Raw genomic sequence first — 13,785 nt, 5'->3', positions numbered from 1 at the left:
TCAGAGCCTTAAGCCCTTCTTTTATAAGAAAAAGTATAATAATCTCTGCCTTAGAACTGTCATGAGAATTAAATTAATATTTGTAGAGTCTAGTACATAGTAAGTGCTGTGTAAGTGTTTGATAAAGCAGCCTATTTGTATGTTGCATACGCTTCTGTTTGAGAGCTGAGAAAAAGCATTATGTGATGATTAAACACATTTATCTCAAAACAAAATTCATAGATTCATGTGTATTTATTAAGTTCATAATTAATGTAAACAGGCTGTTTTCTTCCTTCCTGAAAAGAAATAAAAAGGTAATATTTACCTTTATGAGTTGGAGAGAGAGTATAACCACATTCATAGACTACTAAAGGTCAGATTCTGTTCATACTCTTACCAGCTGTGTAACCCTGCATAACTTATTTATCCTTTCTTTGCCTCAATAAAATGTAGATAATCATAGTATCTCCTTCATAGAGTAATTGTGAAGATTAAATGAGCTAAATAGATATAAAATTCTTAGGAAATTCCTATACATAAGAAATGCTCAGTAACTGTCAACTGTTGTTACAGTTTTGGAAATTTCCTTTTTATAAAATTTGATAAGCATGAAGCTAATGTTTGAAATCATACTTTTATCAACAAACGAAACCTAGAGAAATGGAGTAATTTTATATAAGTTCACAAAGATGTTATAGACGAGCCAAGTCAACAAACTCAATAAACTCATAGTTAAAAACTTTTTTCCATTCTATCATATGCATTTTTCACCTGTTAATATTTTCCCCCAGGGTGATTTTTTTTAAGAAAATATCACTTGAGTCAATGGTATTGCTTTTTCACACTGTTTAGAAATATGCTCAGATCTGTTCTTAAATACTTTTAATTGGTTGTGCTATTTACTGCACCATCTCCTTCCATCAACTACCAAACTTCTCAAAAGAGCAGTATATAACCATTGTTCCCATTTCTTTGCTCACTTATTTCTTAATCCCTTACAAGTAGAATTCTCCTTCTATACTCTGTAATAAATAAACTGGAAATACTGTTTCATATAAATGGAAAAGAAAAAATTTAACTCTGATTCTATTCTGGTAATATTCTGTACATAATCAAGGACAAAGAATAAATAGCACTTCCAAGAAAGGCAGAACATTTGTAATCTACAATTGACATTCTTTCTTTCTCACTTACTAGTGAAGGACTAGCTGCATATTATGTAATTCTTATTTTCCCAGGTCAAGCCAAAACTTAAGCAAAATTCTTCACAAAATACACCGGGTAAAGGCCAGGAAGATAATTCTCTGATGAAATCTGATAACCAAGAAATCACCGTTTTATCTGGTTCTTATCCTCCTCAAACCAGCAGGCATCAAGAAATTTGGTCTATCCTAGAGAATGTTTGGATTACACTCTATCAAAACAGGTACTAAATTAAGAATTTTCGAGTTTCAGGCTTTTCCATTGTTGCTGCTGCTTGCTGCTAAGTCACTTCAGTCCTGTCCGACTCTGTGCGACCCCATAGACGGCAGCCCACCAGGCTCCCCCATCTCTGAGATTCTCCAGGCAAGAACACTGGAGTGGGTTGCCATTTTCTTCTCCAATGAGTGAAAGTGAAAAGTGAAAGTGAAGTCGCTTAGTCGTGTCCGACTCTTAGCGACCCCATGGACTGCAGCCTCCCAGGCTCCTCCATCCATGGGATTTTCTAGGCAAGAGTACTGGAGTGGGGTGCCATTGCCTTCTCCGTCCAATATTGCTAGTGTTCATTAAATAGTGTTTGGGTTGTGAATTTTTTTTTTTCTTTACTACAAAGTGTCTTAGTTTTTTTAAAATTTTGTTTGTTTGGTTATTCACTTTTGGTTGTGCTGGGTCTTTGTTGCTATTTGGGCTTTTCTGTAGTTGCGACGAGCAGGGCTTACTCTAGTTGCAATGAACAGGCTTCTCATTGCTTCTTTTTTTGCAGAGCACAGAATGTAGGGTGCATGGGCTTCCCTAGTGTGGCTCCTAGGCTCTGGAGCACAGGCTCAGTAGTTGTTGTACATGGGCTTAGTTGCTCTGTGGCATGTGGGATTCTCCTGGATCAAGGATGGAACCCGTGTCTCCTGCATTGGGAAGTGGCTTCTTTACTACTGAGTCACCAGGGAAGCCCTGGTTTGTAACTTTAATAATATAGTTTGTACTAGATTATCTTATGAGGGCCTTTTGTCAAATTACTTTAGAGGTAGTGCTGCTTAAAAAGGGGCTCAGAATTATCTGGATAGGGTAAAAAATATATGTGGTTAGGTTCTCTGTTAGAAATTCTAATTCAGTAGCACAGGGCTTCCTTGGTGGCTCCGCTGGTAAAGAATCCACCTGCGGTGTGCGAGACCTGGGTTCAGTCCCTGGGTTGGAAAGATCCCCTGGAGAAGGGAACAGTTACCCACCCCAGTATTCTGCCCTGGAGAATTCCATGGACAGAGGAGCCTGGCAGGCTATAGTCCATGGGTCACAGAGAGTCAGACAAGACTAAGCAACTTTCACTTCACTTCAGGACTGAAGCTGAACTAGTGCTTCTGTCTAGGTGATTCAGATGTGAAACTGATGAGAATCATTGCTAAATATGTTAGATCGTTTGCCAACATGTCAAAACCAATGAATAGTCACCAGGAGTGGCTAAAGAAATTAGCAGGATCCAAAGGCTTCTGAGAAATAAGATGCAAAATAATGTAAAGAAAGCATCGCTCTGGATTAGGAAAAATTCATGTAAAACTTTTTTTAAAGATAAATACTTAAGTGGATTAATACTTTTGTTACTTTCATACACTTAAAGTATTCTGGTCTTAGTAAAATGAAAAGATAGAGACCATTTGTGAGTAGGTCTTTAAATAGGTTGCTGGAGTAACTTAAAAAATAATAGAAAACAATTGATTTTAAAGTAGGCCAACACTCCCTTCCATAATTTTCCTCAAGCCCATAGTCTCTATATAACTATGTCGATCATACTGTATGCCTTGTAATATGATTTTGGTTTGAGAGCCCATTTTGTTATTTTGGATTAAGAGCCTCTCTCCATTCTAGTTGTTTACAGGAGCAGTAAAGTGATCTTAGCATTCCATTTAAACATCTGTTCTCATTCAATTATAGATTTAGAACTGATTTTTAGTCCTTGACTATAATTTAAAAATTTTTGAGACAAATTATAGTCTATTATACTAGAGAAATAACTATATCTGATGTGTGAGGTTAAAAAAAAACAATATTTAAAATTTTCTTATCATATAAAGCAAAGGTTTTGTTTGTTCAGTCTTAATGTATTTTTAATGTTGTGGCTTATATATTCTTGTAAGCAGAATGTTGTATATACAGAACAGAGATAATCACTTTGAAACCTAAATAGTTTAACACAATATTTCAGTTCAGTTCAGTTGAGTCGTTCAGTCATGTCTGATTCTGCGACCCCATGGACTGTGGTACACGAGCCTTCCCTGTCCATCACCAACTCCCAAAGCCTGCTCAGACTCATGTCTGTTGGGTAGGTGATGCCATCCAACCATCTCATCTGTGTCGTCCCCTTCTCCTCCTGCCTTCGATCTTTCCCAGCATCAGGGTCATTTCCAATGAGTTAGTTCTTTGCATCAGGTGGCCAAAATGCTGGAGTTTCAGCTTCAGCATCAGTCTTTCCAATGAATATTCAAGACTGATTTCATTTAGGATTAACTGGTTGGATCTCCTTGTAGTCCAAGGGACTCTCAAAAGAGTCTTCTCCAACACCACAGTTCAAAAACATCAATTCTTCGGTGCTCAGCTTTTTTTATGGTCCAACTCTCACATCCATACAAAACTATTGAAAAAACCATAGCTTTAACTAGACGGACCTTTGAGGGTAAAGTAGTGTCTCTGCTTTTTAATATGCTGTCTAGGATGGTCATAGCCTTTCTTCCAAGGAGCAAGCGTCTTTTAATTTCATGGCTGCAGTCACCATCTGCGGTGATATTGGAGCCCCAAGAAAATAAAAATCTGTCACTATTTCCATTGTTTCCCCATCTGTTTGTTATGAAGTGATGGGACCGGATGCCATGATCTTAGTTTTCTGAATGTTGAGTTTTAAGCCAACTTTTTTACTCTCCTCTTTCACTTTCATCCAGAGGCTCTTTAGTTCTTCTTCACTTTCTGCCATAAGGGTGGTGTCATCTGCATATCTGAGGTTATTGATATTTCTTCTGGCAATCTTGATTCCAGCTTGTGCTTCATTCAGCCCAGCCTTTCACTTGATATACTCTGCTGCTGCTAAGTCACTTCAGTCATGTCCAACTCTGTGTGACCCCATAGATGGCGGCCCACCAGGCTCTGCCATCCCTGGGATTCTCCAGACAAGAACATTAGTAGGGTGACAGTATGCATCCTTGATGTACACCTTTCCCGATTTGGAACCAGTCTGTTGTTCCATGTCCAGTTCTAACTGTTGCTTCTTGACTTGCATACAGATTTCTTAGGAGGCAGATCAGGTGGTCTGGTATTCATCTCTTTAAGAATTTTCCACAGTTTGTTGTGATCTACACAGTCAAAGGTTTTGGCGTAGTCAATAAAGCAAAAGTAGATGTTTTTCTGGAATTCTCTTGCTTTTTCAATGATCTAGTGGATGTTAGCAATTTGATCCTTTTCTAAATCCAGCTTCAACATCTGGAAGTTCTCGGTTCACATACTGTTGAAGCCTGGCTTGGGGAATTTTGAGCATTACTTTTCTTGCATGTGAGATGAGTGCAATTGTGCAGTAGTTTGAACATTCTTTGGCATTGCCTTTCTTTGGGATTGGAATGAAAACTGACCTTTCCCAGTCCCGTGGGCACTGCTGAGTTTCCCAAATTTGATGGCATATTGAGCGCACACTTTCACAGCATCGTCTTTTAGGATTTGAAATAACTCAGATGGCATTCCATCACCTCCGCTAGCTTTGTTCGTTGTGATGCTTCGTAAGGCCTACTTGACTTGCGCTGCAAGATGTCTGGCTCTAGGTGAGTGATCACACCATCATGGTTATGTGTGTCATCAAGATCTTTTCTGTACAGTTCTGTGTAGTCTTGCCACCTTGTCTTAATATCTTCTGCTTCTGTTAGGTCCATACCATTTCTGTCCTTTATTGTGACCATCTTTGCATGAAATGTTCCCTTGGTATCTCTAATTTTCTTGAAGAGATCTCTAGTCTTTTCCATTCTATTGTTTTCCTCTATCTCTCTGCATTGATCACTGAGGAAGACTTTCTTTTCTCTCCATGCTATTCTTTGCAACTCTGTATTCAAATGGGTATATTTTTCCTTTTCCCCTTTGCCTTTGACTAAGTGAAAGAATATTAAAGCAAAAACAATATTTAAGATATTTTAATCTTTCTTTCATTTAGAAAACATTTGACTACTTTATGTACTTTAGAACTGACCTATAATATACATACATTTGTGTTGGATGTTACAGAGCTCTTGTTAATTTCTGGATAATATGCTTTATGTTATAGTCCTTCAGTAAGTGAAAAATGCTTATAATTACTTTATTGTCTAGTTTTCAAAGCTTACTTCATTGTTTCCTGTGCCTGCTTGTGTACCAGAGTCACTGTAGAACTTCTCAACATATTCATGTTTGAGCCTTTCACACAGAGATGTTTATTTGAAAATCTGGTAGACCCCATGCATTATTTTTCATATAAAAGTACTCTGAATACTTATGGTGGTGGCGTTTAGTCACTAAGTCGTGTCTGACTCTTTGCAACCCTTTGCACTATAGCCCGCCAGGCTCTTCTGTCCATGGGATTTCCCAGGCAAGAATATCGAAGTGGGTTGCCATTTCCTCCTCCAGGGGATCTTCCTGCCCCAGGGATCAAACCCTTGTCTCCTGCTTGGCAGGCAGATTCTTTACCACTAAGCCACCTGGGAAGCCCTAGTGCCCTTATGCACAACCTTAAGAGGCTGGGATTAGCAGCTGTAAGCTTTTATATAAGGAAAGGATAAACAACATGGTCCTACTATATAGTGCAGTGAGCTATTACTTAGTATCTTATGATAAACCATAATGGAGAAGAACATTTAAAAAATTGTGTACATATATGTGTAAAACAGGATCACTTTGCTGTACAGCAGAAATGAACACAACATTCTAAATTAACTATACTTCAATAAAAATACTGAAAAATAAAGTGACGGAAATTTATTCAGTCACAGTCTGAGGACTAGAAAGTCTGAAATCCAGGTGTCTGCAGAGTTGGTTCTTTTAGGAGGTTCTGAGGGAGAATCTATTCCATGACTGTCTCCAACTTCTAGTAGCTGCCAGCAGTATTTGTAAATATATCACTCCGGTCCGGTCTGTGCCTTCGTCTTCACATAGGGAAGTGTCTACCCTTGTCCAGTATGACCTCATTTTAACTTAACTTACATATGCAAAAATCCTATTTTAAATAAGGTCACATTCTGAGGTTGTGGGTGAACATGGATTATTGGGGTGGGGGAGGCAGTGTTCAACCCATACAGCATATGTTTTGAGTTTTTATATGGTTGTTTTTATGTTATATGAGTACATTTTGTTTACCTTAATTTTTCTGTTTCATAGATGGCATAAGCATCATCTTAATAGTTATTTGATATTTCATCAGGTAGCTAATTTATTACTTAACACTTTTTAAAAATATTACTGTACATTGAGGTAGTTATTAATTGTGCCTGTTTCTAAAATTGGAATTATCAGAGCAAAGTGTATGAACATTTGTAACATCCAGTTTCAGCAAACTAAATCTGATGTGTGATTTTTTTTCTTCATCCTTGTATATGGGAGTACGGTCTGTACTTACATACTGACTTGAATATGGATTGATAGCATGACTTCCCTTCTATCTCTTACGGTCTCACACAGTTTCTTAGAACTATATAGTTGTTGACCCCCTATTCTTTGCATGAATGGTAGTCTGGACATTTCTTTTATTTCTCATTTAAACAGATTAACATTATGAGCGATAAGTTATAAACATTATTTTATACATTAGAAGTCGAAATACTTGAATTACAGTAAATATGCGTGTGTACCTATGAGCATTTTTTCTTCTTTCTATTTTAGCATGGATGTGTTTCAAAGGTTGGATTCAAATTCAACTCTGACGTCTTCAAAAATAGCATCATTTGAAGAAGCATTTATATATCTTCAAAAGTTAATGGCAGCTGTTAAAGATATTCTGGAAGGAATTCAGAGGTAAATACTACTTAATTTTAAGATTTCATTTATTTCTTATTTTACTGTTTCTTTTAGGGTTATCAGCTTTTTCAGAGTTGCTGGGAGTCTTCCAGCAAGTTTCATAAACTAGTAGCTTTTAGATTGAAGTCTTCTCCCTCTGTTGCAAAGAATGCTTACTTCAGTTGATCATCTGGACCACAAAAATGTATCTACTTTTTTCCTTTCTACAAAAAAATTGGCTAGATTGTAGGCTTCATAAGGAACTTTTCTTTACTGCATAACTATAGCTCCAAGAATAGTGCTTGACACATAATGTTCAGTTCAGTTCAGTTTCTTTCTCAGTCGTGTCTGACTTTTTGCAACCCCATGGACTGTAGCTCACCAGGCTTTCTTGTCCATCACCAACTCCTGGAGCTTGCTCAAATTCATGTCCATCAAGTTGGTGATGCCATCCAGCCATCTCATCCTCTGTCATCCCCTTCTCCTCCTGCCTTCGATCTTTCCCAGGATCAGGGTCTTTTCTAATGAGTCAGTTCTTCGCATCAGGTGGCCAAAGCATTGGAGTTTCAGCTCCAGCATCAGTCCTTCCAATAAATACTCAGGACTGATTTCCTTTAGGATGGACTGGTTGGACCTCCTTGCAGTTCGAGGGACTCTCAGGAGTCTTCAGCAGTCCATAACGGGCGCTCAGTAATTACGTGTTGACTCTGTGTGCGTGCTCAGCCGCTCAGTTGTGTTGACTCTTTGCAACCCCTTGTACTGTAGCCACCAGGCTCCTCTGTCCGTGGAGTTTTCCAGGCAAAGAATACTGACGTGGTTTGCCATTTCCTCCTCCAGAATAAAAAGTAGTATGTGTTAAGGTAATTATCACTGCCCTTTAAAAGAAAAAACATGCTAATATTTGTTAATATGGTTGATTTCATCCAATACAGTCTTACAGTACCTCAGACTGAGAAAGTTTGAGGAGCAACTTAGTCTTTCAGTGCTTTGAGACTTAATTCATATGTGATTACTAAATATTTATGAAGTATATAGAAAACATAGTTCTGGAAAGGTATAGAATTAACCATGCCATCTTTGTAGTGTGAAGTCAGATGTTTTCTTTCATGACATTAAAGGAGAATATTTGCAGTTATTTTTTTTAATATACCAAAATTGCTTGACCTGAATTAGACATACAGCTTGCTCTCAGAAGAATGCTGTTCTTTACAATTAAAAAACAAAACCAAAAGCTGATGCGATTTTATGAAGTCAGAGTTTTAAAAACTTGGATTTTTAAAACAATAGCAATTTTTGATTTTGCTTATTTCTTTTTAAGAGTTTTTGGAAACATTATCTAATTAATGTGCAAAGCATTTGTACCTCTTTTTGGATCACTTGGCTAATATAATTCTTAGAATGAAAGGTTACCAAAGCTTTTTGCTACTCTTAAGTTACTAATGACTGAAGAGGGGACAGAACCCAAGTTACATATCATCTCTAAGTGCACATAGGTTTTTTTTTTTTTTTAAGGCAATATTACATAAAAGTAGCTCTATGAAGAAGAAATAGTTCTGATTTTAGCTGTGTAAAAGATGTTGCACATGCTACACTGCATAAAAGCCATGCTTTACACATTACCTTTTCTATAAAAAGTAGAGATATTAATCTGAATTCAGTTACTCAACAAATGTTTATTGAGCTCCACCTATGCTTGGCATCATGTTAGGCTCTGGGGAATCAAAGATAAATGAGAAGCAATCTCTGACTTCAATGAGCTTGCAGAAATAGTGCTAAGAGTCACATTAAAACAGATAATTACAATAGAGAGTTACTAATGTTTTAATAGGAACACAGGCAGCGGAGGGAGGGAGGGTTTGGCAAAAGATGAGACTGGATGGGGGTTAGAGGGAAATGTCTTTTCAGCTTCATAAAGCCGTTTCCACTTTATCCTGTGGGCTGGTGTTTCACACATCCAGAGCTGTTCTGTGCCATGACAGACAAAAAGCTATGGAAGTTCTGTGTACTATATTACCCACTGCGGAAATCGCTATATATCCTTTGGTAGGTTTTATGGACTTTGCTGTAGAGAACCCTTCTTAATTTTAGAAGCTTTAAACATATTGTCCTCTGGACCGCACCCCAGAGATTTTGATGGGATTGATCTGAGGGTGTGCCTGGCTATCACAATTTAAAAAATTTCTCCAAGTGTTTCTAATGTGTAGGCAGGTGTTGAGGACCACTAGCTACTGTGCTTAACCACTTGTCAGAATGTAGGCACAGAACCAGCCTCATCATAGCCAGCTGGAACTTGTTAAAAATGCAGATTCTCAAACCCTGCCCTGCTTACTGAATTGAAAACTCTGGGGGTAGGGCCTAGTGGTCTGTGTCCTGATTCTGTGCACACTAAAGGTTGAGCACCAATGGGCCTAAGTGGTGCTCAGCCCTAGTGGCCAATTATAATCACTTGGGAGCTTAAAAAAAGAAAAAGAAGGCCAGGCACTGACCCTAAACCTATTCCGTCTGAATTGCTGGGAGTGGGACCTGGATGTAAGCATTTTTGTTTACTCCTGTGGTGATTCTCTTGTGGAGTCATGTTTGAGAAGGTGTAGCATGTACTGCTTTCAAAAACCATATCTAAAGAAATAAAACTAGAATTTTAAAGCTGGTAGAGTTTTGTTACTCTTTACTCTTAAGTGTACATACCTCCAGAAATAAGGAAGTATTAGTTGCTCTGCTGGTTTTCAGCATGTGACCTGGAGTAAATTGTCTTGAGCCTCAGTCTCTGTCTATAAAAGAGGCATAGTAATGCCTTCCTAGAGCTTTTCATTAAGTTACTGTGCTTCAGAAATTGGGTATTGGTATAATAAAGCCAGTGATTCTCTGCTTATTAATGCAGAGTTGTAGATCCTGTCTCAGACTACTTCAGGATCTATAGATACTTTGTAGAGAAGAAAAGTTATATTTTTAACAAACTTTCCAAGAGATTTATATGCAGTTGGTACAGGAACACATTAAAGAAATTAATCCAACCTCCTGTAGTAAGTATATCAGAACTTTTTGAGCTACCAGTAGAGGGCATTATGAATAAAAAGTTTGCCGATTTAAGCATTCATTAATCAACAGAAGCTACTGAAATTAACTGTTCAGACAATGGACATTTGAATCAAAATGTATTAAAAGTTATAATTATATTGTTTTATCAAGTGTTATGTGGTCTTAAAATCTTTTATTTAAAAATTTTTTTTTATTTTTTCCATTTATTTTTATTAGTTGGAGGCTAATTACAATATTGTAGTGGTTTTTAAAGTAAGTTCAGTGTAAACATTGAAAAACACACTCAAATTTGTAATCATTGCAAATTCATTAGCATTTTGGATGCTTGCTAAAATGAAATAGTTTCTTTTTTTTGAGATATATGTTCAGTGAATATATATCAGCTCTGTTTCTTTTTATTGTGCTGTGCTAAGTCACTTCAGTTGTGTCCAACTCTTTGCAACCCTATATAGACTATTGCCAGGTGTCTCTGTCCATGGGATTCTCCAGGCAGGAATACTGGACTGGGTTGCCGTTTCCTACTCCAGGGGATCTTCTTGACCCAGATATTGAACCCACATCTCTTATTAGAGCAGATCATTTATGATGTTATTTTAGGAACTGGTAATAAATAACCTGTTAATCAAGTCCTTCAGTTAAAGAAGTGAGTGAAAATGTGTTTGTTGAACTGAGTTTGTAGCTGCCTTCGTTGATGTCATCTACCCTAGCTAAGCTACTATTTCTTTTCTTAGAATAACTCACGCCTTCTTCACATGATATATGTGAAAATCTTTTTAAACTATAACATATTTATAAGTGTTAGTCTTTATTTTCTCTTTAAAGCTGAGATGCTTAATTTGAAATGTTTAACTGTATTTTAATTTTGATAGAATTCTAAGCATCATTATGATGAGTTAAGATTGAAAATATTGGTGTTAGCAGTTGTCCACACAGTTATATAGTTGGGTACAGAATACCTAATTTGGTAAAAGTTGAATGAATTGGGGATATTGTTGATTTCTGCACTTTCTGCACACTTCTTTCTTGGATAGGAGAGTGAACTTTAAACTTATTTGGTTTAGAAATTGCTTTTTTCCTATCTTTCCTTTTATTTCTATATAGGGTTAATTTGAAGACTTTTGTTAATATTTTCTTATATAAACACTAGTGAACCAGTCAATATTCTTTCCATGTAGACAAAAGTTTTGTAAGATTTATTTTTTAGGTCAGTACTATGTAGTCTCATTTTATACTTTAGTGAATTTATGTCTAGATTGGTCAAGTCATTCTCAAGATAACAAAAACCTTTTGCTTAGGATATGAAAATTATAAAGCTTCACTTGGAGTGAAAAATTAGAGAGTCATATGGCAAATACTAGAACTAAGAAAACTTCTACTTATACATTAATCAAAAAACATTACATGTCCTGTGCTTCAATTGACACCTCTACAAAGTTAACTAAACCAGTCATGTAATGCAAATCTGAGGCATACTATAAGTGTGTGCAGCTTCAACCTGAAAGATAATACTCAAAATAACAATGAACATGTGTTTTTGTGTCTATGAACTAGGTGGTGATCTGCCTAGTTTAGAAGCTGAGGAGAGGACAGGGGGAGAGTGAGGCTAGGAAATCTGCCTGGATTTTTAATCATATAATCCACCTTATTTATAAAATAAGGTTGAAATTATTAAAAAGAAAAAAAAACCCAACTGTAGCATTTGAATTCAAAACTATAACTAGATCATACTCAGTGTGTATATTCATGTATCACTTGGTTTAATATGTAAAATTCTATATTTCTGTGTCAATTTCATGAACTCTGTATTTCTCGCTCATGTATCCATGGATGAAGTGGTTGAGATAATGAATGTTTTCTCAGTCTCATATTTGGAATCTTATGGGAGAGAGTTATAAATAACTTGGCACTTTCTGCAGAGGAAGGAATTTTTTTCTGTGACAGGGTATCCAAAGTTTAATTAATTTTTATCTCTTAAGCTTAGATTTTTTTTTCTAGCTGTCATATTTGGTTTTGTGGTTTTTAAATATAGACTGAGTACCAAATGGTGCCTTGGACACAATCTTATCTTGTATGGGCATTCATTTGTGATCACAGAATATGATTTTGGAAAAAGAGACTTCTGCTTGAATTTAGGAAAGGAAGATGATTAATTTTTATCATCTTCAAATGCTTAATAATCTTCAAAACCTTTGTAACATTCATTACATTCCTGTGGCTTTGGTTTGAAATACTTTATAGAGCTGGTTTTCTAAAACAATTACAATTCAGTCACGAAGCTTGGGGCTGTGTATGTTATTTACATATATATAATTTCTTATTAAGTTTCAAAAGAAATAATTTTCCTATTACTCTCTTACCCCATTTTAACATAAGAACAAAACATACACTGATATAGCCATGCATAATTCCAGGGATAAAGAATCCTACAATTACAGCAGTTTTTTATATCTATCAGGGAAGGAAATGGCAACCCACTCCAGTATTCTTGCTTGGAGAATCCCATGGACAGAGGAGCCAGGTGGGCTGCAGTTCATGGGGTTGCAAAGAGTTGGACATGACTGAGCAAGTAACACTTTATATCTATCAATCCTAATGATTTAGTCTTCAAAGAGTATGGAGTTGTATTTGAGAGATAATTTTATTAACTTAATATTATCTGTTTTGATAGCCAACTTGAGATTTTAGAAAGGTTATTTAGAAAAGATCCTTCATTTGACACAAAGATAACATTCTTTAGGCTGTTTTATAGGTTAATTGCTGAAACAAAAGTTTATTGAAAGACATGTGGAAAATAAAGACCTAAAAATTAGTGACTTTTCAGCATCTCAGCTCATTGCTGTGGGTAAGATGTTCACTTCAGTCCAATTCAGTTGGTCAGTCGTGTCTAACTCTTTTTGACCCCATAAACTATAATTCAGTTCACTTCAGTCGCTCAGTTGTGTCCGACTCTTTTGATCCCATGGACTGCAGCATGCCAGGCCTCCTTGTCCATCACCAACTTCCAGAGTTTACTCAAACTCATGTCTATTGAGTCAGTGATGCCATCCAACCATCTCATCCTCTGTTGTCCCCTTCTCCTCCCACCTACAATCTTTCCCAGCATCAGGGTCTTTTCAAATGAGTTAGATCTTTGCATCAGGTGGCCAAAGTATTGGAATTTCAGCTTCAGCATCAGTCCTTCCAATGAATATTCAGGACTGATTTCCTTTAGGTTTGCCTGGTTTGATCTCCTTGCAGTCCAAGGGACTCTCAAGAGTGTTCTCACACCACAGTTCAAAAGTATCAATTCTTTGGTGCTCAGTTCTCTTTGTAGTCCAACTCTCACATCCATACATGACTACTGGAAAAACCATATATTTGACTAAATGGACCTTTGTTGGCAAAGTAATGTCTCTGCTTTTTAATATGATGTCTAGGTTGGTCATAGCTTTTCTTCCAAGGAGTAAGCCACTTTTAATTTCGTGGCTGCAGTCACCATCTGCGGTGATTTTGGAGCCCAGAAAAATGTCTGTCATGGTTTCCATTGTTTCCCCATCTATTTGCCATGAAGTGGTGGGACTGCATACCATAATCTTTGTTTTT

At 36.7% G+C, this 13,785-nt stretch overlaps 1 protein-coding gene across 2 annotated transcripts in view; it reads left to right on the top strand.

The window, feature by feature from the left end:
* SWT1 (SWT1 RNA endoribonuclease homolog) overlaps positions 1 to 13,785 on the top strand; it is a 93,631-nt gene that overhangs the window by 50,564 nt on the left and 29,282 nt on the right. For both annotated transcript variants that reach the window (XM_020901919.2, XM_070473939.1), the window contains exons 15-16: positions 1,221 to 1,408; positions 7,054 to 7,185. In XM_020901919.2, coding sequence (XP_020757578.2) covers positions 1,221 to 1,408; positions 7,054 to 7,185 — 320 coding nt within the window. The remainder of the gene's footprint in view (positions 1 to 1,220; positions 1,409 to 7,053; positions 7,186 to 13,785) is intronic.

This window comes from Odocoileus virginianus, chromosome 11 (assembly GCF_023699985.2).
Source record: "Odocoileus virginianus isolate 20LAN1187 ecotype Illinois chromosome 11, Ovbor_1.2, whole genome shotgun sequence".
Taxonomy (NCBI): Eukaryota; Metazoa; Chordata; class Mammalia; order Artiodactyla; family Cervidae; genus Odocoileus; species Odocoileus virginianus.
This window is presented reverse-complemented; position numbering and strand designations above follow the sequence as displayed.